We start from the raw sequence: 24,138 nt of genomic DNA, 5'->3' as shown, positions 1-24,138 counted from the left end.
GATTATCAGCCCCATGTAAACACCCGAGACTTCCAACTCAGTTGCCAAAGAGGGTGTCATGAGTGTCCAAAAGATGTCCCTGCTCAGCCACACCTACAGCTCCGTCAGTCCAGTTGCTAAGACAGTACCACAACCCAACAGACATTTGCATTGTGGACGGTAAACATTCCTTCTGGGGACAAAAAAAAAAGGCCTTTCCTTTAGGAAGACCATCTTGTGGGCTATTTTTTTCCCACTTGCTCTTGCATATTCCTGAGCTACAAGGGTACTGTGTTCCCTCCTGAGCCCTGGCCTCTGGCACTGAGTGGCTGAGGGGAACGTCATTGTGGTGTGACATGACCTAGAAAAGCTGCTTGGCATTCCAGGGGACCCACCACCCATGGTTCCAGCACCCACTTGGGGTCCTGGTCTTAGTGAATTAGACAGTGGTGAGATCAAGGTAGGGGAGAGAATGTCAAATGGAAATAGAAAAAGAAAGAACTTCGTGAGGAAAATAGAAAATGCTGTCCTCAACTCCTCATGGCAGGTCTGCACGGCCAATGTGTCCTTTTTGAATTACTCATTACCTTCTAAAAGAGTGGGCCCAGCTTCCCTGTCTGCATTTATAATACAACTGTGCCTCTCTGGCTGCAGCTGATTAATATCAATATTAATGTTCTTCAAGGATTTGGGATTGGAACCAGAGGCTCAGGTTCTCTGTTTAGATGGTTTGGGACATGGAGATCCAGGGCTGGTATGACCGTTCTCTACCATAGTCACACATAAATAGAAAACATCTGATCTGAAGAGAGAGAAAATAGGCGGGAAGGGAGGGAAGAAGGGAGAGAGTGATTTTCATCAACGCATATTTGGTCTTGGTCCCTTCCTGACACAAAGCTCCTAAAATCCTTGGAATTTTCTAAGCCAAGAGAGCACTAATGTCTTCTGTGATGTTAATGAGGTGAGGCTTGAAGCTGGGTACCAGGGGAGTGAGCTCTGTGATTACAGGGTTGGAGCTCTCAGTCCCACTCCTGACCTCTGGTCACAATCAACCCTGCCAGTAAGGGAGCCTCTGTAAAAACCCAAAAGGACTGGGTACAGAGAGCTTCCAGGTTGGGGAACCAGAACGCTCCCACCAGGCACCATGCTGGGCTGTGTAGGGCTTTGGCCAATGTGTCTTTTCATCTGGCTGTTGGTTAGTATCCTTCAATATCCTTTGTAGTAAACCAGTAATCTTGTGAGCAAATGGATTTCCTGAGTTTTAGGAGCAGTTCTAACAAATTAATCAAACCTGATGAGGGGGTGGTGGGAATCTCTGCTGCGTAGCCAGTTGGTCAGAAACACAGGTAGTGACCTGGGTGTGCAACTGGCATCTGATGTGGATGGCAGTCTTGTGGGACTGAGCCTTCAGCCTGTGGCATCTGTGGTTTCTGTGTCTGGGTAGATAGTTTCAGAATTGAGTGGAATTGTCGGATACCCAACTGGTGCCCAGAGAATTGCTTTGTGGGGGGACCTCCCTCTTCAACACACACACACACACACACACACACACACACACACACACACAGGAATTGGCTGCAGAATTTTAGGAACAAATATACGTGGTGAAAGAGAAATGGGTGACTCTGGGGAGCTTCTAGAAAGACAGAGAGAGTAACCTGAACTTGGCTTTCCATTCTCCAGTTTTTTCGTGACATCCAGATAAATTCTGGTCCTAGGGTGCAGGAGACACTCTATGTCCTTCCAGTAAATTCCCGTTTGCTTTAGCTAGTTAAAGAAAGTTTTTCTTCCTTGTTACCAAAGACCAGTTTTTTAAACCAATTCACTCTGGACTACCTCCTATGGTCTCCAAAATGGAGCATCTTCCACAGGATGGACTTAGTCTGACTTTGATATTCTCAATCTTTCAGAGTTGGTCCTTTTCCTGGGCACCCCATCCTTTTTCTGGGTCTAGTCCAATCTTGTTCTCTGTTAAGCAGCTTAAGATTTTTGGCTTACTACCAGTCAAAATGAAAATCACCAGGCCATTTTGGTGCCACCTGGTTTGGAGTTAAAATGAAGTTCTGTTTTTCATATTTGAGGTAATGATATGATTTAACAGAACACATCCAGATGTTTTCAGCATGCTGAATTTAATGGTTTTAGGTAACTTGGGCCTTTTAAATTTAATTTAACTTAAAATGGGAGAAGTGGTCTTCTAGCTGCTGTAGAAACATAAAGCTTGAAACAGAGATACTCAGTGCATGGGTATTGAGTAAATGAAATGAATGAATGTTCTCTGTATTCATGAGAAAGAAGGGGAAGCATTTCAGAAAACTGAAGCTTCTTGAAGGGAAAAAAAAAAAGATGTCATAGAAACGCAAAAGACATTGGAAGGTAGTTGTCCCTTAACTCTTTAAATCCCCAAGACCTTGACCATAATGGATTGTCCATATTAGAATACAATCCTCTGGCCAAGGCTCTAGTTGCAGGAGGTCTAGTAATTTGCATTCCTTAAAGGGCCTGCCTGGACGAAGCCAGTCTGAGTGCTTCTGAGGACTCAGAGCTTCGCAGGAGGGGGCTGTCAGACCTCAGCAGAAGGAAATGATTAAACAATCCTTCCCTGAAAACAGCAGACAGGGTTGGAAGACAACCTTCGTTTCTGTAGCCACCCTTGGATTCTGCCCTTCTGTTGGCTTCTCAGTAGTGGTGTCCCTATTCCAGTCAAGTTGGTGTCAGCTTGCTTTCAATTTAGGTCCTAATTTCTAAACAAACACAAGTTCTACTCGGAAAATCAACTGGAATAAATATTTTTCTCTCCATTTCTTCATGACTCCGTACACAATGCCAAAGAATTAACTAGGACATTTTTCTTGATTGAAAAAAAATCTGCCTAGCTTTACCGCAAATTTTTAAATCTGAGATTTAAATCCTAAGGAACTTTCAAACAAAAAAAAAATAATATTGCAAATTTCATAAAAATGTGCCTTGAGTAGAAGACTGAGACAGGGTTAGACTATCTTCCCCAAATTTGGAGGAAAAGCTTTCTACACCATCAGTAGTGCTCTCCTCTGCCCTCTTCTGAACCATCTTCTTTGTTTAGGCTTTTGTTTTCCAGTCAACTTTTCTTAAAATCAGTTCACAGGAGTGACCTGGAGTCACTGAAATGTTTCATCCCAGAGGAAGAGCATCTACACATCATGAAATGTCAGGTTCCAGCATAACCTTGGGGAATGAAACTGGAAAACCCTAGTCACTGGCATCTGCAGAAATTCCTACAGAGAACTTTTAAGTTTCATGGTTATAGAGTTTCTTCTAAAACATATTTGCATTAGAACAGTAGTTCTAGGGGTGCCTGGGTGGCTCAGTGGGTTAAATCACTGCCTTCGGCTCAGGTCATGATCTCAGGGTCCTGGAATCGAGCCCTGCATCAGGCTCCCTGCTCAGAGGGGAGCCTGCTTCCTCCTCTTTCTCTCTGCCTGGCTCTCTGCCTGCTTGTGATCTCTCTCTCTGTCAAATAAGTAAATAAAATCCTAAAAAAAAAGAAGAACAGTAGTTTTAAGCGTTTTTAGTGGGGAATAATACTCTTTTCCTTTAAACAACAAAATCTGAAATGCCCACACAAAATACAAAACAGGTGGAGCTGCCTTGGTCGGAGGCTGTGTTGGGGACAGGTGCAGATGTAATCAGAGGCCTGCATCTCCCCTCCCTCCTTGCCTTGAGCCACTGCCATGGAGCACAAGTGCCCTAATGGAATATAATCTAATGCCACAATAGTTTAAAACCAATGTTTCCTAGGCTGAGCATAAGCCCAGCACGTGATGTTATTTAGTTTGGTTCCAATTAGCAAAGTATGAATCACTAATCCATAAACATGGTCTCATTACATGGTGTTGTCATTCTTTTTTCCTGGCCAACTTGGCCTTTGTCCTAAACCCATAACTGGCTTTCTTAGGTGTCAATGTCAGTTTACGAAAAATAAAGCTGTACCAATATTCACCTATCTCAGTGTCTGTTAACTAAAAGGGAAAAGTGCTTAACTCTTGAGTCTCAGCTCCTACGTCAATAAAATGAGACCAAAAATGATACCAGATGCTATTTTCAACCTTTGAGAAATTCTTGGGAAGGGTGTACACATATGCATCGCAATTACTGATTTACAGCATTGAAGTTGGCCATCTTTGTTAGCTAAGAAAACAATAAGGCAAAAGATCACGCAGTTACTGTATTGAATCTAGAAACAACAGCCTTGCATAAGATTAACTGTGGGGATGAACTAATATTCAACTTAAGTCATCACTTTGAGCAGTGACCCAACTCACCCATACTTGTTTTGAGTTATTTATTTCCAGCTGCTCTCACTTCTAAGTGTGTTCTCTGTGTATATGTATATACACTGGGTCTTGAGCACTCTCTCATCAACATAGAGCTCATCACTTTGTGTGCTTTTTCTAACTTAGTCCTCACGTCAACTCAGAGAAGGAAGTATTTTTGTTCATCACTGGAAAATGATGGCAAGTTTGGGAAGGGTTGGATGACTTTCACTAAATCTTCCAATAGATAAGACTTAGTTCTTCTTGCTGGTTCTTAAGCTCAAGATACTAAGGGATGGCAAATGAAGCCTCCTGATGAAGAAGATCAGAAGAAATACGCTGGAAATCCTAACAAAGACTTTTCCCCATATGATACTCTCCCAGATTTCTGTGCTTGCAAGGATTAGCAATAGGGAAGACGTTCAGTTACGCATCTGGTAGAGTAGCTCCATCTCCAGGAATCCAAATCGTTTTCAGCTCCAGAAGAAAACCCAACACCCTTTGTCTCTCTACCTCTTGGGCAACTTGCCGTCCTTTTTCCAATGTGACCTAATGGGTAGACGTAGGAAGAAGGGTTGGGAGCACTCACCAGTGGAGATGCTGGCCGAGGTAGGGAGGCTCCGGGCTTGCTCTTTCAGAGCCACCACATTGACAATGTATTCCTCCCCAGGCTTTAGTCCTGTCTGATTGAAGGATGTGACGTCACTGGGGAGCTGAGCAATCACCCCTCCTTCATTATTCTGGAGGGTGGGAAGAAAGAAGGAGAAGAAAAGGCAAAAGAGAAAAATCACTGGGAGAGAAAAGTGTGAAACATCGATTGTGAATTGTTCATTAAAAATGGAGCCCACATCTGTTCCCGTGACACTGACAGCTGAATGTCTGGAGCCAGGAAAAACTCCCAACAGGCTCAGTAAGAATCTTACCGCTCCATGAGGATTTGGCAAATGGAGAATCAACTTTCAAGAACATTTCTTTGGCCTTCCTTGAGTCTTTTGAGTTTGCCAACAAAAATTGGTCATGAGGCGATGTGGATCGACTCTTGCCAAAGATTCCATGTTTGATGGTTACGGTTAACATCCACCAGGTTTGGGGGCCTTTATTATGATGAGCATGCTCTTGGTTATTTAGGAGAGTGGAATTGTGTCTGCCTATGCCTGTGAATGAATATCTTTATGTATACATACAACATTTTTCAGACTAAAGCATGTCCAGTTTTTGAATGAACTGGAGCTATTATTTTGCTCTATCTGGAGTTTTCCATGTTGTTACAGCTGGGTGCAAATATGTCAATGTCTTGTGTTCCCTTCAGCCAGATGAGTTAGGAGTCAGTGACAACCACCTAGGAAGTACAAAGAAGAGAAAAAGGAAGCATGGAACAAGGAATAACACAAAGGAAAAAGGAAGAGACAAACTGGTGGAAGAGGAAGTGACAGGCATTAACTTGATGATGTTGGATCCAGAATTATCTACCTACCCACCTCTCGTCTGTCATTTTATATTTTCTGTGTGTGTCCCTGGAAATGGAGAGGACAAAAAGACTCTTTTTGTGTCACTTCCCTTCTTCCCTATTCTTTGGACACTGTTTATGTCACCCAGAGTGACCTATGTGTAATTTATAGCCATACCTATAAATCAGAGGGACACATGCCCCTCCACACCCCCTGCCCCCCCACTCCACCTCCCAGACAGGGTCTGCAACCTACAGATCACACAGTATTTTGTGTGGCCATGTGTTTGACCTTGGCATGCCCTTTTACATACTAGATGTAAAATAGGCAAACCTAGCATAGTTTCCTTCTGCCTCAGCATCAGGATGATAGGATTCTCTCTGCCCCATTATACACCCAGCTGTCTACCGTACTGGAGTGGCCATTTTAATGCAGATAATACCTGAAAAAAGTATTTGTACAGAACGCCTGTTCGGATGTGTTTAGCTTGTTGTGACATGACTCTATCCACATAGAGAAAAAGTCTTGCTTTAGTGGACAGAACCCTGGAGCCCTGGATTCCTGTGTTAAGCCTGCCACCAACTAGCTTTCCAATGTTATTTAAGTTTGCTGAGTCTTAGTCTTTTTAAAGTAAACAAACTCGATGTAAAATGAAGGGTCATACTCTGTGAACTTGAAGGTCCTTGGTAGCTCCAACAGTCCATGCCTCGAAGAATTTAGAAGTAAAATAATGGTAAGATCACTGTCTGGTTAGCCAAATATGTGTTCTCTGTCATTAAGTCTGATGAATGGAAAAATGCTATTTGATATTGAAAGATGAAGATGGGGTAAGGCCTATGATTAAACATTATACTCCCATGAGTGGTAGAATTGGGGAGAGTATCAGGAGTGTCAACAAATTCTGGGAAACCAGAACTCGGCTGGTGCCTCTGACAACTTGGAAAAGTCAGTTCTAGATGAATACAATAAAATGCTACTTTAAAGACTAGAACGGAATAAGGCTACTTTTTAACTCAAAAAACTAAGAACATAATTTGAGTAAGGATGAATTTTCTCAATTAATAGTTTACAAAAGGTATTTTTGTGTTATGCCTCAGACCGTTAGAGCCTGGCTATGCAAGCTGACTTTTGGTGCATCTTCTGCACGGAACGAAGCCATGTGACTGATTCAGTCTGGCTTTCCTTATGTCCTAAAGAGAAACCCCAACATTTTGAAGGTTTGGTTTTTAGACTTGCTAAAATCATAGCTTGCCAAACCATAGAGCTTTCTGAGCAGAGAGCTGGGCCCAGTGGCTGCTTCCCACATCCTGTCTTCCAAAGCCAGGGTGTGAGGCTTGGGGCCACTCTTGCTAGTCAATCCACCACACCTTTGTGGAAGAGATGTTCTAAAGCCCAGACACCACCAGTGGTCCCTTTGTGTCCTTAGCTGCATGGAGAGAGACATTGGGTGGCACTGTCCTTGCAGCTCCTGATTCCAAGTTGAGAAGGGTATGAATACTCCAGAAGAGACTGTTGGCAGTGTCACATGTGGACATTACCTTTGGAATGAAGCTGATCTCCCACCCATCGAAGGAGAATGTGAAGGGCTCCCACTGCACCTCCACGGTGGTCTCTGTGATGGTCTTGAAGTGTAGCCCTTGAGGAGTGGAGAGATCTGGAACACAGCAATGTGGGTGACCATGTCATGGCTATCCCTGGCAGGGACATAGAGCATCACCTAGGGCTTTGCCTGGGTGTCCTCCTTCCACACCTTGGGTGCGGTGGGCAATCCCGATCTTGTTGGAAACATGGCGGGTCCCAGGTGCAGGACTGGCCCACTTTGTCATGACCCTGGTGCTGCTCTGTACTGGTGATACCCAAGTGAACATAGCAAACATAATCAAATAAATGCTTTTCTAATGCTTTCTCTCCCATCAGAGGTTTATATTAAAATACAAAAGAGACAACCTTTCCTTTCCTTACTAATGTGGCAAATCTTGGTATTTAGTACAATGCCTTCTCAAAGGATTGAACACTATCTTTGGAGACTCTAAGGATTCCTGAGAGGCAATAAAATGTTCCCATTTCACACCCAGGAAGAGGGAGGCACAGAGAGAGTTGGCTAAGGATGGTTGCCAACTTCAGAATAAAGACTAGAACGCCTTTCTTGATCATCTGAGGTGCAGTCGGAGTATTTTGTTTAGCTCAAATCGCCTATGTCTAGGATGGTCTAAGATATCCATTTCATGTACATGAGGCAACTGAAGGCACACACAAAGGACAACGACAGATCCTGGGATGTTTGCTCTCACTCCACAGTCTTCCTCCAGTTCTTCATTATTTGTCTCCTCTCTCTTTGCCTCACTTACCCTGTTTTTCATTTCTTAATCTCCCCTTTCTCGGACCCCATCCCCCAACCCCCAACACAAACACACATACATACACATGGACAGAAGCATGCACGGGTTCAGTGAGGTGGAGGTATGCTGGTCCTAATGGAGTTCCAATTACCAGCCCTGAGATATGACAGCATGACTTATTCTCAGTTCTCCAGGGAGCCCACTCCCATTTTAGCTTCGCCTCTCGTGGGATATTCCATCGGAAACCCAACAGATTCTCATCCGTCCTGTTTGGAAGCTTCCTTATGATTCTTGGTTGAAAGGCAGGTCTGATTCTGAACCCACTTGAAGACACATCAGGTGAGTTTACATCATTTTGTCCTTGTCACCTGGGAGCTTGCCTGAGGGGATGCCCTGAATTGGCATGACGCATGCCACGGGAGGAGGGGGCGGGAGATGGAAACCTCATCACTGTGTGCGCACGTGGATGGGAGAGGAGACGCCTGGGAGTCGTGCCAGGCGCTTGCTGTGGTGACTCATCTTGGAGCAAGGTGGGAAAAGCGGCAGATGGTGACCTGCCTCTCCACACAATCACTGAAGATATTTAAAACTGGTTCTCAGGCACCAGAGGAATTTAGAAAAAAAGGTCAAATATAAACAGAGATAATTATAGGCATATTTACAGAGTCAGCATTCAGAGGGGGAATCCAGTATCATAACAGGATCTCTGTGACGGGATGATTTAAATCCTTTCCTCTCTGTGGGGTCCCTATCCTTCCAAGTGCAGTTCAAGTCCAAGAAACCTTCAAGGCCAGCTCTTCCACTTTGACCTCCCCCTTCTCTGAACTTTCATGGCATTTGTTCACCAAATACCATCTTGTCCTTTGAGACCTACACAGAATGGACTGAAATTTCTTATCCCTTATTTGGTGAGAAGTCCCATTTCCTGACCAAGGGGCTTCTGTTTCACGGTTACCACTACTGCTCGAATCTCTCCGTGATATAGTAACAAGTATTTGGTTTTTGTCCCTGGGCTCCTGGCATACAACTCCTAAAACTTTCGGAATCTCTGGAGTGATAAGAATATCTGCTGTATGATTGCGAGATAACTAGATAGCCAGTTTCCAGAAAAACCACGGCATGATGGTGAGTGCTGTGAAGTGTGTAAACCCGGCGATTCACAGACCTGTACCCCTGGGGATAAAAATATATTATATGTTTATAAAAAAAGATTGGAACTTGCCGCCTCTCTTCCAGCCTCCAGGGAGGGGAGACGGGCTGGAGACTGAGTATTTACCAAGAGCCAGTAACCTATTCAATCGGGGCTACATAGTGAAACTCCACAAAATTCTCCAAGCAACAGGGTTTGGAGAGTTTCCAGGCTGGTGAAGGGAGGTGCTGTGAGCTGTGGTATATCTGGAGAGGACATGGAAACTCCACACCCTGTCCACCATCCCTTGCCCTGAGCATCTCTCCTGTTTGGCTGTCCTCGAGTTGTATCCTTGGTAATAAGGCAGTACTAGTGAGTAAAGCACTTTCTTGAGTTCTGTGAGTTGTTCTAAGGAATTATCAAACCTAAGGAAGGGTTGTGGGAGTTTACACCTGGTCAGTCATTAGTGCCTGTGACAGCTTTGGACCTGTGATGGGCGCCAGAGGTGCAGACAGTCCTGTGAGACTCAGGCCCTAACCTGTGGGAACTGACACTCACTCCAGGTGCACAGTGTCCGAGTTGAATTGTAAGTCACCTTCCTAGCATCTGAGAGGTGGAGGAGCTGTATTGGAAAAGATGGTCTAAGAAACCAGAGGTGTATAAAGAGAAAAAAAAATAATAGTCCCTTTCTATGTGCTTCTTACTCTACTCTTTGAGGTAGCCAATGTTAATACTTGGTAGGCAATCTTTTAAAATTTTTCTTTGCTTAAATAAAATATATGTAAAATGCAGATATGCACCTATAGGAATTCTTCCCTGTCGTAAATTAAAGAAAAAACCCCCACAACAACCTATTTCTTATGGTGAGCAGTTTAGCTGGCCTCTGTCTATGTCTTAACCTCTCTTTCTCTCCACTGAATCTTTCTTAAACTATCCTCTCGAGCCTCAACTTTTATAATCAAAATAGACTATATTTTGCTAAACAAAAGACCATGAAGAAATTATGCCACCTCTCTCTGAGGAGAAGTGGGTGTCGTCAGTGTGGTTTTAAATAAGATTTTTTTTTCCCACTCTGCTATACACTTACCATCTGTAACATACCATTTAGCACTTGCTTATTATACATCCTATTTCATATCTTCTGGTTTTGAATCCCTAACTAGATGCAAAGTCTGTAGAAGTCTCATACTTTCTTTGACTTCTAATCAGACTCGAGCTTACGCCAAGTCAGAACTCAATAATTGCTTTTTTGTCCTTTTGGTTCTATAATTGATGGGAGCTGCCTGGATTTGGAAATTCTCTTAATCGGAAGTGCCTTTTTAACGATTTACCCTTTTCCAAGTGGGGTCGCATCAGAAGCCCTTCCCCTCCCGGGCTGTGACTATTGCAGGCATCCCTGAAGAATTAAGAAAAGACACTACTATCATGAATGCCCATGATCTCATGTAGGAGGAAAGAAAAATGAAGTAGGATGGGGAAATGTTACGTACGGGTGGCCACCTTGGCAGTGATGGGAAGGCTGAGGATGTTGCTAATGACAGCGTAGACGCTGATGTTGTAGGTGAGACCTGGCTCCAGCTCCGTGATGGTGACGCCACTCCAATCTCCAGGTACCCGTCGCTGGAGCTGGAGGCCCCCCAGGGCCGTCGGCTGGTAAGAGACCACATATTCCGTCACTGCCATCGGCCCGTCCCATTCCAGCTCAATGGACCTGTCGCTGATACCAGCCACTCGCAAGTCCTCTGGAGGGGCAACTACCGGGAGGCAATACACAGACAGCGTGAGCTCAGAGGACTGCCTTTCCCCATCCTGGACTCAACCCTCTTCCTTACATCTCACCCCATGCACCCTGTCTGTGTGTCCTGCTCCGCTCACTGGCTTGGAGTGATTTGTCACTCCTTCTGCGGGCAGGTTCCTGTCTTTTCGGTGCTTAGCAATCCTCTCTCCCTAGGGCTGCGAGCCAGTGGTGTGCCCGAGCCAGCTCTTGCTAGCTGGTGAAAGCTGGACGTCAAATGTTCAGGAATTTTTCAAGAGCGTTGTTAAATGCAGTCATCATTAAAGATTAAATTGTAAAAGCGTACAGTCAAGCAAATTGTATGGAAAACAAAGGGAAAAAATACTCAAAACTCATCACTTTCAGATTATTTCACAACATTTTACTATGATCCATGCCCTCGAGGTAATTCACGTGGGTCGTATCTCTCTGGTTGAAATACTGTCGAACTGGATTCTACCGCACAGTTGTTCCCAACCCTGTGTTGAGTGCCATATGGCGTGTTGGTAGTCTGAAGTTGGCCATGGAAGGAGTGTTTCCACCATGGAAACTGGCAAATGCTATAAGGCAGGGTTTTTAATTTTTTTGCTCGGAGGGCTAGTTGTTACATATTTAATAGCACACCACTGGCCAACATTTTTAGTAGTTAAATAAGTGAAATGTCATCAGATTACCTTAGGGACCCATATTTGACTTGGTAAGTGGGAATAAAGGCTTATTCTTGGTTATCTTGCAAAATATAAGAAGCCAAAACAGTAAGCTCTGGATGTCATGGCCCAATGAAGACACTCAGTAACCCTTTATTGTATTATTCTCCCTTTTAAAAAGAGACCGTTTAGGTTTTGAAAGAAATGTGACTTCTGTTAGACTAGTTCTTCTTAGCCTTGATCTTGGGGATGATGATAAAGAAGTATTCTTGAGGGCTTACTTTTCCCTCTTGTTTCACATCTCCAATGTCACCCCAAGTATCACCCAAGAATAAGTCTCACTCAAAGAGGCTTTCATGTATGGTTTCCTTAGGAAGTGACGATTCACCAGGAGTGTGAGTATTAAATAACTGAACCTTTAAGACCCACTAGGAGACTCAGTCCAGGGTGCTTGTCATTGCAACTGCCTAGAGATTAAATAAAAAATTGGGACAATATTGAAATAATTGTATAACTTATAAATTTACGTGTGGTGAAGATGTTAATTTAAGAGCCATCACTGGCTTTGAATGTCTCTTCTGAATGTCCTCACTCTTCCACCTTCACAAGAGCACAGGACTGAGTCAGCTGCTGTTCAAAGACTGTGTGAGTGGAGAGCGCCTGTCCCCTCTGTTCTGCTCACACTTGTGCCCTCAGATCCTCAGCAGAGGCAGAAATGACAAGCCCTCTAACTCAGACTCATGGGATGGAAATTAGGACCGTATATTTGCAGTGCTGGGCATTTGCTTTGACTGCCATTGCCCCAAAACATTCATTGTACAAAACAGTCTAGAAAGCAGAACTCCCTGTGATTAGAGACGGCAAATGCTGACTGAAACAAAAAATTAAACATTCATTTAAAATTTTTTTTTCATTTATGAAACTAAATGTATGTAAATGAGATTTAAATAATTGAACCTCAAATGATCATTTATAAGCTTATATCCTTTCTAATTCTGACATTATTAATGCTCTGAACTGCACTAAGATCTTTGGGATAGCCTGGCCCCTGGACCAAGGGGGGATAAGTTTATATATAGAATCTGTTAGTACTTTGCACGATTCTATTGAGCATTTATTGTACACCCGGCACAATGCTGAGTACTCTTGTGTGGACTATCTCGTTTTGTCCTCTCACCAACACCGTGAGATAGGTATTATTATTACGCCTGTTTTACAGATGAGGAAACTGGCTACCACCGTCAGCAAACACAGAAGCAAAGATTTCAACCAGGCAGAATGGCTCTAGAACCTTTTAGCCAGTAAACAATACCACTTTATATTTGCTCGGCATTTCACAACCTATAAATCATGTTCACACACACCATATAAATGAAATGTGAAGAAGTCCTTTCATGGCAGCCCTATGAGGTAGGCTGGGTAGATAAAATTATCCCAATTTTATTTATGGAGACACTGAGATCAGGTTAAGGGACTTGCTAAAAGTCGGGGAGTTGGGGGACAATCTGCTCCCAAAACCAGATCTTCTACACCTAGTGTTCTTTCCCCTACAATTTGTAGGATGGGTTATGGATTGAGCCCGATGCTATTTTTCATTTATACATAGCCACCTAATGTAACTACAGCGAAGGAGAGTTCAGACTGTTCTTTAAGATACGAATTCCAGACTGGGGCTTAGCCTAGAGGTAAGAAACTTGTTTTAAAAAGGATTCTCTACTGCCTGCCTTTTGTGATTCAACACAACCGATTCCAAGTTTCCTAAGTGGGACTTCTCCTGTCATAGTCACAGAAATGGCCATTCCAAATTTCAAGTCGAAAACAACTCTTAGGGCACTTGGGACAAGTCGGCATATTTCTTTTTGGTTCCTTCTTCCAGAAAATAAAGTTAATAATGATCCAAGTGGAGAACTTTGGGATTTTAAAAGAAGAAGGGAGTGTAGAAGGATTTTTTTATCTTGACAGCTTAACTTGGCAAATTTTTTATCTTGAGACCTGAGCCCAGTGGTTAACACAGCCTTCACTTTTTTTTTTTTTTTTTAAAGATTTTATTTATTTGTCAGAGAGAGAGAGTACACACAAGCAGGCAGAGAGGCAGGCAGAGAGAGAGGAGGAAGGAGGCTCCCTGCCGAGCAAGGAGCCCGATGCGGGACTTGATCCCAGGACCCCAGGATCATGACCTGAGCCAAAGGCAGTGGCTTAACCCACTGAGCCACCCAGGCATCCCCACAGCCTTCACTTTCGATGATAGAGCAGCAATGGCGTTCTTTGTGGTGGGAGTACTCTTGGGGGCCATGGGCTCAGTGGAAGAGGCCACGTCCACTGGCACTCGCCCTTTAACTTAGCAGCAGCTGTGTACATCGAGGACCATCACATCAGATGAAGTGATACTGAACTATTAAAAGAATCTGTAGAAGAGCCCTATGCCTTGATTCAATGAATTGAGGATGGAAGCGAAGTACTCATAGTCTTTCTTTGGGGTTCCAACTTTGAACTTTGGGGAAGAGCAGGCAGTTAAAAAGGAATAAACGGTGGCTTGAAGAATTGGAGTTGCTTTATCTGCAAAGATTCCACGCAGTTTACTTTCTAGATCCTGCCTCAGTTGTGCACGCAGGAGCTGAGAGCAGTTGGAACCAACTGCGTAAAGCGTCTTGCTCCAAGGAGCAAGTAATTTCAGGTGCCAGAGGTCGGGCTGGCTGCAGTGTGGGCAGAGACAAAGGCTGATGTTGATGGATCTCCGCAGGTCTGACTGAAGTCCAGGGAACAGTAATCTGGATCGTTTCAAGTCCTGCTCTGGTGGTTCTTTCCTCCTGCTGACTCATGGGGAGTTTCGGCCAGTTCACCGGACAGATGCTGTGCTAACCTCCTTCACTGGGGACAGATGTGGACAAACAGTTTAACGTGCTTCTCTCCACCACCTCCAATGCCTTAAAAAAAAATCATTTGATAGGGTACAGCTTTCCTATCAAAAGACCATTTCTTTGTGTATGTGGCTTTTATAATTTTCGTTTTTCAATTCTGCTCTACTTAGCATCCCAGAGAGGATTAAAGAGTGCTAGAAGTTGGTAGGAGACCAAGGTTCTCATTCTTGCTCCGCCATTAATTAGCGGTCTGGCTCGGGAAAATCTTTCTGTCTCTCTGGACTGCTGCTTTTTGAATTTGTAAAATGAGAAGCCCAGTGTAACTTCTTTCTATGGCCTGTTTTGAGCGTTCATATTCATGACTTTTTCATTCTATTATCTTTACATGGCCAGAGAACAGAGGCAGGAAGGCTGAGATTTTGTCCTGGGGCAGGCTATGGGCAAAGATCAAGGCTTGGAGTCAAATTTAGTGGCCTCGTCAAGGCTAGACAGTTGTATCCAAGTTCTGGTGGTCTAGGGGGCTCAGAAGGAAGCCCACACGATGGGGAGCTTTGTGCCGTGGCCTTGCCAAAGAGAAAAGAAGGACCCGTGCAGAGATATATCTATGGATCTCCATGATTTCAACTTCCTTCTTCTTCTCTCTCCTGTCCTCACTCCTGCTGGCAAGGGAAGCAGTGACGCCGTGGTGTGCGCATCTGGCCAGAAATGTCAAACAGTGGGTAAATAGTCCCTTCTCCCACAGCCTTCTCTCAAAGAGCAAGCAAAGTAGCACTTTAGATAATGACCCGGATACTTCTCTGGAAGAGACCTGTGGTGCTCAGTTTAAAAGGCAGGTGCTGAGAGCAGCACCTCCTGCAATGAGCGGTGGCTGTGGGGTTGCTATAGAAACAGGTAGAGGTGATGCACCTGTCCTTCCTCACATGCTTCTAGAACCTGTAAAGTCATTCATCTGGGGCTCCCAAAGTCTTCTTCAAACAGCACAGAGGTAAAGTGTCGGAGGTAACACGGGTTCATGGTTTGGACTCCATCCAGCTGCTGGGTCTTCCCTGAGTGACAAGGTGGGTTTATCTCCACTTCCATCTGGATCCAGGATTGGGTTAAGATTTTGTCTGCAAATGGACCCACTCTTGTAGAAAAGCAGGGTTAGGAATATGGCAGGAAATGGCAGGGTTGTACAGCCCAACAAAGATCTATTCTGTTAAGAAGCAGGTGGGTTACAGAATAGCCATCCAGAGCAATGGCTCAGGCTGACCCTTAGCATCCTCTGCGGGGGCCTCCTGGAGCCTCGTCCTGTGGCTGGAACCTAGGGCCATCCCTCAGCCTCCCCTTGCCAGCAGCTCCCTCGTGACTTTGGATTCAAACAAGGCTTCACGTAGCGACGAGGCTTAACTTCTGCTTGAATTTTCCTTTGGAACAATTGCTATAACAACTACATGTGTTTTTAGAAAGACATTTCAGTTCAGTAACAAAATGGGGAGGCTAAATGAAATAAAAATGTGGAAAAAAATGAAGGAACATAAAAAGATTTTTTTCCCTAAGAGTGCATTACTGTTTTGTTTTTCCATTATTGCCATAGATCTTGTGAAAGAAATTAAGTTGAAGTCGCAGGTGCAGGGACCTTGTCGGACTGGTCCCCTTAACCAGGTGGGGAACTACTGGTGATGCTGAAGACCAGAAAATCAATGAAGCTGAACTCCCAGCAGACAACCCATCAGAAGGTTTAAAGATATTTGATTGCTGTTATTTTTTTTTAAAGACTTTATTTATTTATTTGACAGAGAGAAATCACAAGTAGGCAGAGAGGCAGGCAGAGAGAGAGGAGGAAGCAGGCTCCCTACTGAGCAGAAAGCCCGATGTGGGGCTTGAACCCAGGACCTGGGATCATGACCTGAGCTGAAGGCAGCGGCTTAACCCACTGAGCCACCCAGGCGTCCCTGATTGCTGTTATTTTTTATTTTAAATCCTCCCAGTGGGCCCTCTGAACCCACTGTTACAGATTCACTCATAAATGGAAAGGATCAAGGTCAATCACGTAACCTGATACACAAACAAAATGTATCAGCAAGAGCCATTGATTCAATCAGAAAAGGATGAGCAATAACAGTGAAATGATGAAAATCATCTAATTTTAGATAAAAAAAATCTCCAGTGAGATATGAATATTTTCCCCTCTGCTGGATTTAGATCTTCATTTCAGGATATCACCTTTGTATCAGCTTCCACAGCATTAGACTACGTGTGGGGTTGGTTCGAATTTGCTCAGTGTCCTCTGGAACAAAGTGAGTCACAGCCTTTTGATATTCTTTTTTTTTTTTTTAATTTTTAAAAAAATTTTAAAATTAAAAAAATTTTTATTTTTTTATTGCCTTTTGATATTCTGTACTAATTGTTAGAATGTGAGTTGTTGTTTGATGCCTTTAGGACTTTATTCCTGTTTACATTTAATTCCTTGCCTATAAATACTTTTTTTCTGTGTGGACACTAGATCATCTCATCAATTAGGAAGCTCTGGCAATATGTAAGTTATGAAATAACCAGTGTGCCTGGCTAGTCTTGTTTGTTGAGGACTAACCGCCCTTTTGTGCAGTAGCGTGGAAAAGGACATGTCCCTGGAATATGGCAAGCGGCAAGGCAGACCCCTGGGGGCAGGTGGAGCTCTCAGCAGCCCCTTGAGCTATAGAGTGGCCTTGCCTAAGGGGATCCCGTGGCGTGACTCTCTGTTTTCCTCCACTGCGAGGAGAGCGGAATGCTGTCACCGTTGGTAGCATTGCTTTTGCTCTAGTCTCGGTCAGAACTTTCAGCCTGAATGTGACCATTTCTGGTGTCTGCCTTTCCATCTCATCCATTGTGACCGATGCAAGAAACCGGCTCTCTTGGAAGGCAAAGGAGCACAACCCAATTGGGAATTCCTTTGCACGAAATACACCTTCCCTCCCATCTCTCTTTCCACCCCCGGTTCGTTTGCCCAACGCCCTCTGCAGGCCCCCTTCCTACCTCCCATCCTACCTGCCGAGCAGTCAGGGCCCTGGTAGCCATCTTCGCAGAAGCAGAGCCCCTCCTGGCAGTGTCCTCGCCCACTGCAGGCGTTCAGACACCGCTGCTGACTGCAGTCGTCCCCCACGTAGCCCTCCTGGCAGAAGCAGGTGCCATTGGCACATCTCCCCTTCCCCGAACAGTCCCCGGGGCATCTCAGCTCGCTACAGTCCTCGCCTGTGTAGGGCTCTTCACAGACACACTCTCCATCCACGCAGAGCCCCCGGGAGCTGCAGTCTGTCGGGCACCGGAGCTCGGAGCAGTCGCCCCCGCTGTACTCGCTGTCACAGACGCACTGGCCATCCACACACACACCCCGGCTGGAGCAGCCCAGCGGGCAGTAGGGCTCGGAGCAGTTCTTGCCGAACCAGCCTTCATTGCAGATGCAGCCGCAGGACTGGAGGCTAAAGTTGCCGTGGCCGCTGCAGTGAGGGGTGTAGTCCAGTTGTCCTGGAAGGGTCAAGGAGGAGGTCAAAGGGAAGCAGTGGCTCCTCCTGTAAGTGGCGCAGGGGGAGGGGTGGGCACACACCTCTTTCCTCACTCTCTGCTTAGATTTGGGCTGCTGACAGTTAAGCTTAACCTAGTTTGGTACATACCCAATTTCATAAACAATTCTCACCAAATCTGGGTTGCCTGTGCCTAGCTTGGTGCTAGGGGCAAGGATAAATGAGATCTGGTGACTTGTCCTCCAGGAGTTAACCTTCAGTGTATCTTAGCTTGGGTCCCCTGGAAGTGGACCTTGGATGAGGGCTCAGGTCAAGGGACTTAGTAGGAAGTGCTCCCAGGAGAAACTGATCAGGGAGAGGGAGAGATAGGGGAGGGAGGAGCTTAAGCCGGGGTGCGTTAACAGGCAGAGTCCCAGAGAGGATAACCCGGGTTTAATCCTGCGGGATGCTCTGGCCACAGTGCAGGTCCCTGACAAAGACACCCAGGAGCGGGCTGTGGGGACTGACGGCGACCCAAGGGGAGGTAGGCTGAGCACTGAGGCTGCTGTGTAGGGCAAGGTCATTTGTGCTGCAGACACATCTTGCTCCCTCTCCTTCCTGCCATCTAACTAACTTGGCTCATTTATCACAACTCAGCACCAGGGTCACTTCTAAGGCTTCCCATAACTTCAGTCTCATTTTGTTACTGTTTGATCTTTTTGGATTCTGTGCATATCTCTGTCCCGGCCCTTTCCCCACCATAACTACAGGGGTTAATTTATCTGTCTAGCATGAGTCAAATAAACTAATTAAGCAAACACGAGCCCAGTACCTGCTTGGCATCCTTCTCTGCGCTTGGCTCTACAGCCTTTTTAAATTCTGCCACTTTACCTAGCCCCGTGGTCTGAAAGGATGCCGCAGACATTGCTTTAACATAGTTCTTCCTTGTGGATTTTTCCACATCTGCCACGGAGCCCAGTAGGAAGCTGGGAGAAAACCCACTCAGAGGCTGCCCAGCTGGGCACTGAAGAGTTCATGTCCACGGACACCTATGACTTCCCTGTATTCCTCAACTCCACGGAAAAGGCAAAATGGCCTGAAAGTTCTCACCAAAGAACGGGAAGAACGGGAGACTGAATGACGACTTTGTCTTCTTCACGTTGTTTATTTATAGTTTTGGTTATGAGGCCGAGAAAGAGGTGAGAAAACTTGGGAAATATTTCACCACACAGAAACTGCCCCAAATTTTGGTGTGTTATCCTGGCCTTGTTCCGTGTCATCCCTGCCACCTCCTTCTTCTCTGGAAAGCCTCCAGATACCAGAACCTACAGAGCTGAAAACCGGAACCCAGGATAATTAGATGAATCCCTTTCTCATTAAAGAATGAATGGCATGGCTCTAAGGTGCCTTGTGGGTAAGAGGACTGGACGTAAAAGGGGACTAACACAATCTTTATTTGTTAAGGATCAGCTGATCACTGTTGCTGCCATGGGGCTTACCAGAAGCCAGCCTTTCATCTGTATAGCCCTAATTCTGTATGTAGTAATCCCTGTCATTGTCGTTTATCAGCATTTGTAGGTGGGGAAAGAAGGCACGGGTTATGTAACCTGCTTAAATACCGGCTGGTAAGTAGCAGAGCCAGGATTTGAACTCAGGGAGTCTGGCTCTGAAAGTGTAATGACCCCTCCCAGAGAGGTCAAGATAGTAATTTCTAAGTGTTCCTAGTCAGGGGGTGGGTGAGGTGAGAGGTAAATCTAGACCCTCAGCCTTTGGGGGCGTGGAATCAGCTCTTCGAGTGCGCGTGAGTCCGTGCGCGTGCGAGCAGGTGCATGTGTGTGCACGCGCACCCACGTGCGCATCTGCGGAGGGAGCTGAAGCCTGCATCCTGCGGGAGATGAGGCCAGGTCCTCAGAGACCTTAATGACTATCATTTACTCAGATGGGAGAGAGGCTGTGGCTGAGCGAGCAGAGCACCCGCGTTCTCTAGTCCCCGAGGTTAACATGGAGAGATATCAATTCAACAGCCTGTGAAAACCAAAGATGAATGAAGACAGACACCAAATTCCCTGCTCGCCACAGAAGTTGCTGCGCTGAACCGGTGTACCATTACCTGACTCATCCCCCCCAAATCAGGTTAATGTATTTCAGACTGACTGAGCAGCATAGAGAATGCCACCCCGATTCCCCCGGGGAATCGACCGCAAGTAGATGTGAGACGCAGTGGCAGAGAGCTGCAGACGCGAGCAGAGCCGCGCACTGTTCCCTCCGTGTGTGCGTGCCCAGAGGTGCTGATTTCGTGGGAGAGGCTGCCCCGCGGGCGCACTGTCCCCCCCTCCCCCGCGCCTTGGCTGCCCTTGCGGGGACCCGTGCGCCCCCAGTCCCTACCTGTGGCCGCGCTTTCTGGGCAGCAGTTGCTGGTGCACTGGTCCCGGAGCAGCGACACCTCCCTCTCCAGCATCTCGATGCGGCTCAGCAGCTCTTGTAGGACCCGGGCCGAGCCGGCGCAGGGGCAGGCCTTTTTGGGGAGGTTGATCCTGTGGGTGAAGGTGACCTGGCTCTCGTGGTCCGAGGTCTGACCCGTGTACTCCGCCAGCGCCTCGTCTTCGGCACTCACCTCCTGCTCCGCCGAGGCCTCCAGCCCGGAGGAGCAGAGGCTGTCCAGGGGCACGTTAATGTTGTACACGTGGTTGAAGACCATTGGCTGCTCTTTGCCAGAAGCGCTGTAGTTGGCCACACCTCCGTCCTCCTCCGCCGCCTGTCTCTGGACCCCTTCCGTGGTGACCTCCAGCTGACATTCGGAGGGCTTGAGCAGGGAGCCCAGGAGGATCAGGTTGACGCCAAGGAGCATGTTCTTCAGGACCACCGTTTCCCCGTCCACCCCCATTCTCTCAGCCAGAGCTCCGGGTTCAAGACCAGCCTGCAGCGCACAGCCCGGAGTTGTGGGAATCTGCAAGAGAGACCGAGGAACGAGATGACCCCTGAGACCTGTGCCGAGCACCAGGGCTGGGCGAAATCCTACAAAGCTGTAGAGCAGGTACTTAAGATTTTCCACGGGTAGGTTGGGAAGGGACAGTAGCTATCAGGGTCACAGAAGCCCAGAGCTTTGTCCCCGAGAGGGATGGATTCCTGAAAATGGACACTGCTTCTGCAGAAGGACATTTTGATTTCCCAAAAGTCTTATCTAGAATGCTCGCATCTGAGCCCCATGGTGGGCAAGTAAGGCCCAGCCCAGAGGACCCGTGAGGACTGACACCTGGGGGTTGGTGGTTAAGCGATTCCTCCAAGGAGAGCTCAGAGCTTACTTTCACGTCTGGGTGAGAAGTACGATGAAGGGTACCACGGAGCCTCAGTCATACCCTCATATTTTCCCACATATTTGTTAGCGAGGGGCCCTGCCAGCCACTTCAAAATAACTTATGAACTCCTCTAAGCCCGTGTATTCAATACGAGTTGACTTTGGAATAACCAACCAGGCAGATAATGTAGTTCCAGGTAATTGCGGTTGTTAATAATCCTTGGGTACGTTTGTGATTATCGGAGACTGTGTGAGCCTTAACTTTCTTTTAATCTTCTCATTAGTTTAGTCCCGGTGCTTTGTGACCACGGGGTGCCTTTCTTCTGAGGTCCTGTTTAAATTGCTAAAATAATGAATTAGCTCCTCTGCTGATTACCTAGTCACCAAAACCCACAGAGGAAGAGAAATTTACTGTAATGCAAAACAGTTTTGCAGAAATTATATTTCTTTTTTATCTCCTATGTAAAAGAGGAAAGAGGCTTACAAATTTTGGTTCTAAAGGTAGTGTTAGAGCTTCTAAGAAGATTAAAGGCGGAGGGATGGGGTAAGGCTAGCTGGGACTGAGAGAAGACACACATGATGCCTGATGCCTAGTGATGGGGCTTGGCGGCCAGACTGGGCTGTGTACCTTGCACGTGACCTGCCTGGCCCTGGGGATAGCCCTAGGGGGGCTGATATCCCCATCTCATGATGGAAGATATCCCCATCATGATCGAGGCAATTCTGCCTGGAGAGGTTAAGATTTGAATGCCGGCCTGATGGACTTTCACAGACCGAAAGCCTGTCTTCCTAACTGCTGTGCTCTAGCTCATTCCTTGAAAGCATGTTCAATTTTCTGTTGTCTCTGATGGCAGTTGTGTAATTCTAGGATCTTCCTGGGAATATTGAGGTTAGAAACTTTTGCTAGGGTCAGATCCAATGTTCCTTCCTCCGTGAAGCCTCCTCCTTTCACCCTTTCCCTCCTGTCCCTTCATCTGCTCTCCCCAGTGAGGCGAAGTTAAGCCCCTCTGACAGCATGTCTCACGCTAGACCTGCGTCTCCTTTGCCTGGTTCTCCCCACCTGGACTGCAAAATCGATTCTGGTCAGACCACGTCTTATCTGCAGCATTCGATGTGTGCCTAGGGCAGCTAAAGTGCTCAGTGCGTAGCTGTTGGATGAATGAGTGGGCGTCTGGAAGGACGAACAAACAGATAAATTAACGAGTGACTGCCCAGTGAGCAAAGGACTGAATCATTCTCCAACTTATTTGCTCTCCTTCCATTATCCTCAAGTTATTCATCATTCTTGTCCCTTTCAGTTCAACCGGACAGTGTCTGAGGGTTGGTTTTGGTAAAAATGATCTGCATTAGTGACTAGTATAAAAACCACATCTCATTACTCAGCCTTTATGTTGTATATTGAACCATAGTCTGTCCCTGTTTCCAGTATGAAGAGGAAACAGAGCAGAGCTGTTAAGATCATGGACACTGGAGCCAGACTGTCTGGGTTCAGACCCAGCTCCTTCACTTTTCTAGCTGTAGGCCTCCATTTCTCCATCTACACAATGGGGATTATAACGGTACCTACCTTCCAGAATTGTAGGGATGTTTATTATCTGTACAGTACTTACCTAGTACCTGGCATTAATTAAAATAAATAAATATTGTTTACAGATATGTAGAATAATTGTTCTGCTTCTTCCCCTATCCAAGGACTGCCCTGAAATTGCTGGAACACACGGGAAGTCTCATCCATCAGTGGACACCAAGAAAGCGCAAACTTAGCATACCCATGTTTGAACAAGGGAGAGGTTCTTGGAGCTAATCTGGGACGAGGTGATCCACTGGCCACATCAAGATAAGGTAAATCAACCTCGGGGATAGATAGAGTGATGTGACTGAACCAAATTACCCTCATGGCTGTCAACTCTTTCCAAGGCCCTCAATCTAGGGTGCTGTTGGCTTTCTGTTTCCGGGTCCCCAGCCATTGCCTCCTTGGAGGGTTGCTTCTGCCCCTTCTATCACTGAAGCTCCCCAGAATGGCTCTGCTATCAGTCACTGACACTCGCTCTCACACCGAAGGCCAAGGAGCCTTAGCTATTTCTTTTACTAAACTAACATTGGTTTGTCTGATCCATGTTGCTATTGCTGAATAGTGCTTTTTTTTTTTTAACCCAGGAACTGTAAAATTATCCCATAAAACCCATAGCATGTAATGCAGATTTGTTTGCACATAGTTGACAATAAATAAGTGAAAGAATAAATGATGTTATAACTGGAAAGGAAGACAAGTGACAGGCAAATTAAGAGGGAGAATGTCAGGTCCTACACTTAAATCCAAAGCGACAACTACAGAAGTATCTATGGAGAGGAAGTTTTAGCTTTATGTGTGAACAGCACTTATGATCCTGGTCAATTACAAACTTAACTATGAGTCCGTCAACAGCGTGATATTGTAACTTCCAAAATCTTATTTAAGTTTAGGCTTTATGAATTAAAACACAGAACAAAGGAGAAGGAAGGGGCTGTTTCGCTCTGTACCGCACGAATCATTGACCACTTCTGGGGGACCAGGTTGTTGAAGAGACTCAGTTTTGTCCTATGAGAGGGAGGAATTTGGCATTGGACCAGAGAAGTGAAGACTCACGAGGTACGTTGGTTCCTTTTTCATTCATTTGACAGATATTTATTGAGTACCTACTATACGCGGGTTCCTTCATTCATAGAAGTCGCTTTCAGGTGTGTTTGCACATGTGTGTGTGCATGGGTGTGTATGTGTGTGTCGGAGGGCAAACAATAAATAGTAAAAATAATCATGTGCAAGTATCTCTTGCTCTTTGAGAGTTGGCATTATGCCACCTTCACTTGGGAGAGACCTATATTAGTTCTGAAAAGGGTTTTTACATTTAGGAAATTAGGAGAAAAGCAAAAATAGCATTC

The 24,138-nt window shown here is 45.8% G+C and overlaps 1 protein-coding gene across 1 annotated transcript in view; it reads right to left on the bottom strand.

Moving 5' to 3' along the window:
- Window positions 1-24,138, bottom strand: part of LOC111150683 (tenascin R) — a 200,689-nt gene that overhangs the window by 59,356 nt on the left and 117,195 nt on the right. The window contains exons 4-8 of the mRNA XM_022508231.1: window positions 20,310-20,871; window positions 17,473-17,949; window positions 10,678-10,941; window positions 7,258-7,373; window positions 4,861-5,011 (exon numbers count right to left, since the gene is read on the bottom strand). Coding sequence (XP_022363939.1) covers window positions 4,861-5,011; window positions 7,258-7,373; window positions 10,678-10,941; window positions 17,473-17,949; window positions 20,310-20,808 — 1,507 coding nt within the window. The 5' untranslated portion in view covers window positions 20,809-20,871. The remainder of the gene's footprint in view (window positions 1-4,860; window positions 5,012-7,257; window positions 7,374-10,677; window positions 10,942-17,472; window positions 17,950-20,309; window positions 20,872-24,138) is intronic.

This window comes from Enhydra lutris, unplaced genomic scaffold, assembly GCF_002288905.1.
Source record: "Enhydra lutris kenyoni isolate GAN:26980312 unplaced genomic scaffold, ASM228890v2 scaffoldscaffold24, whole genome shotgun sequence".
NCBI lineage: Eukaryota > Metazoa > Chordata > Mammalia > Carnivora > Mustelidae > Enhydra > Enhydra lutris.
This window is presented reverse-complemented; position numbering and strand designations above follow the sequence as displayed.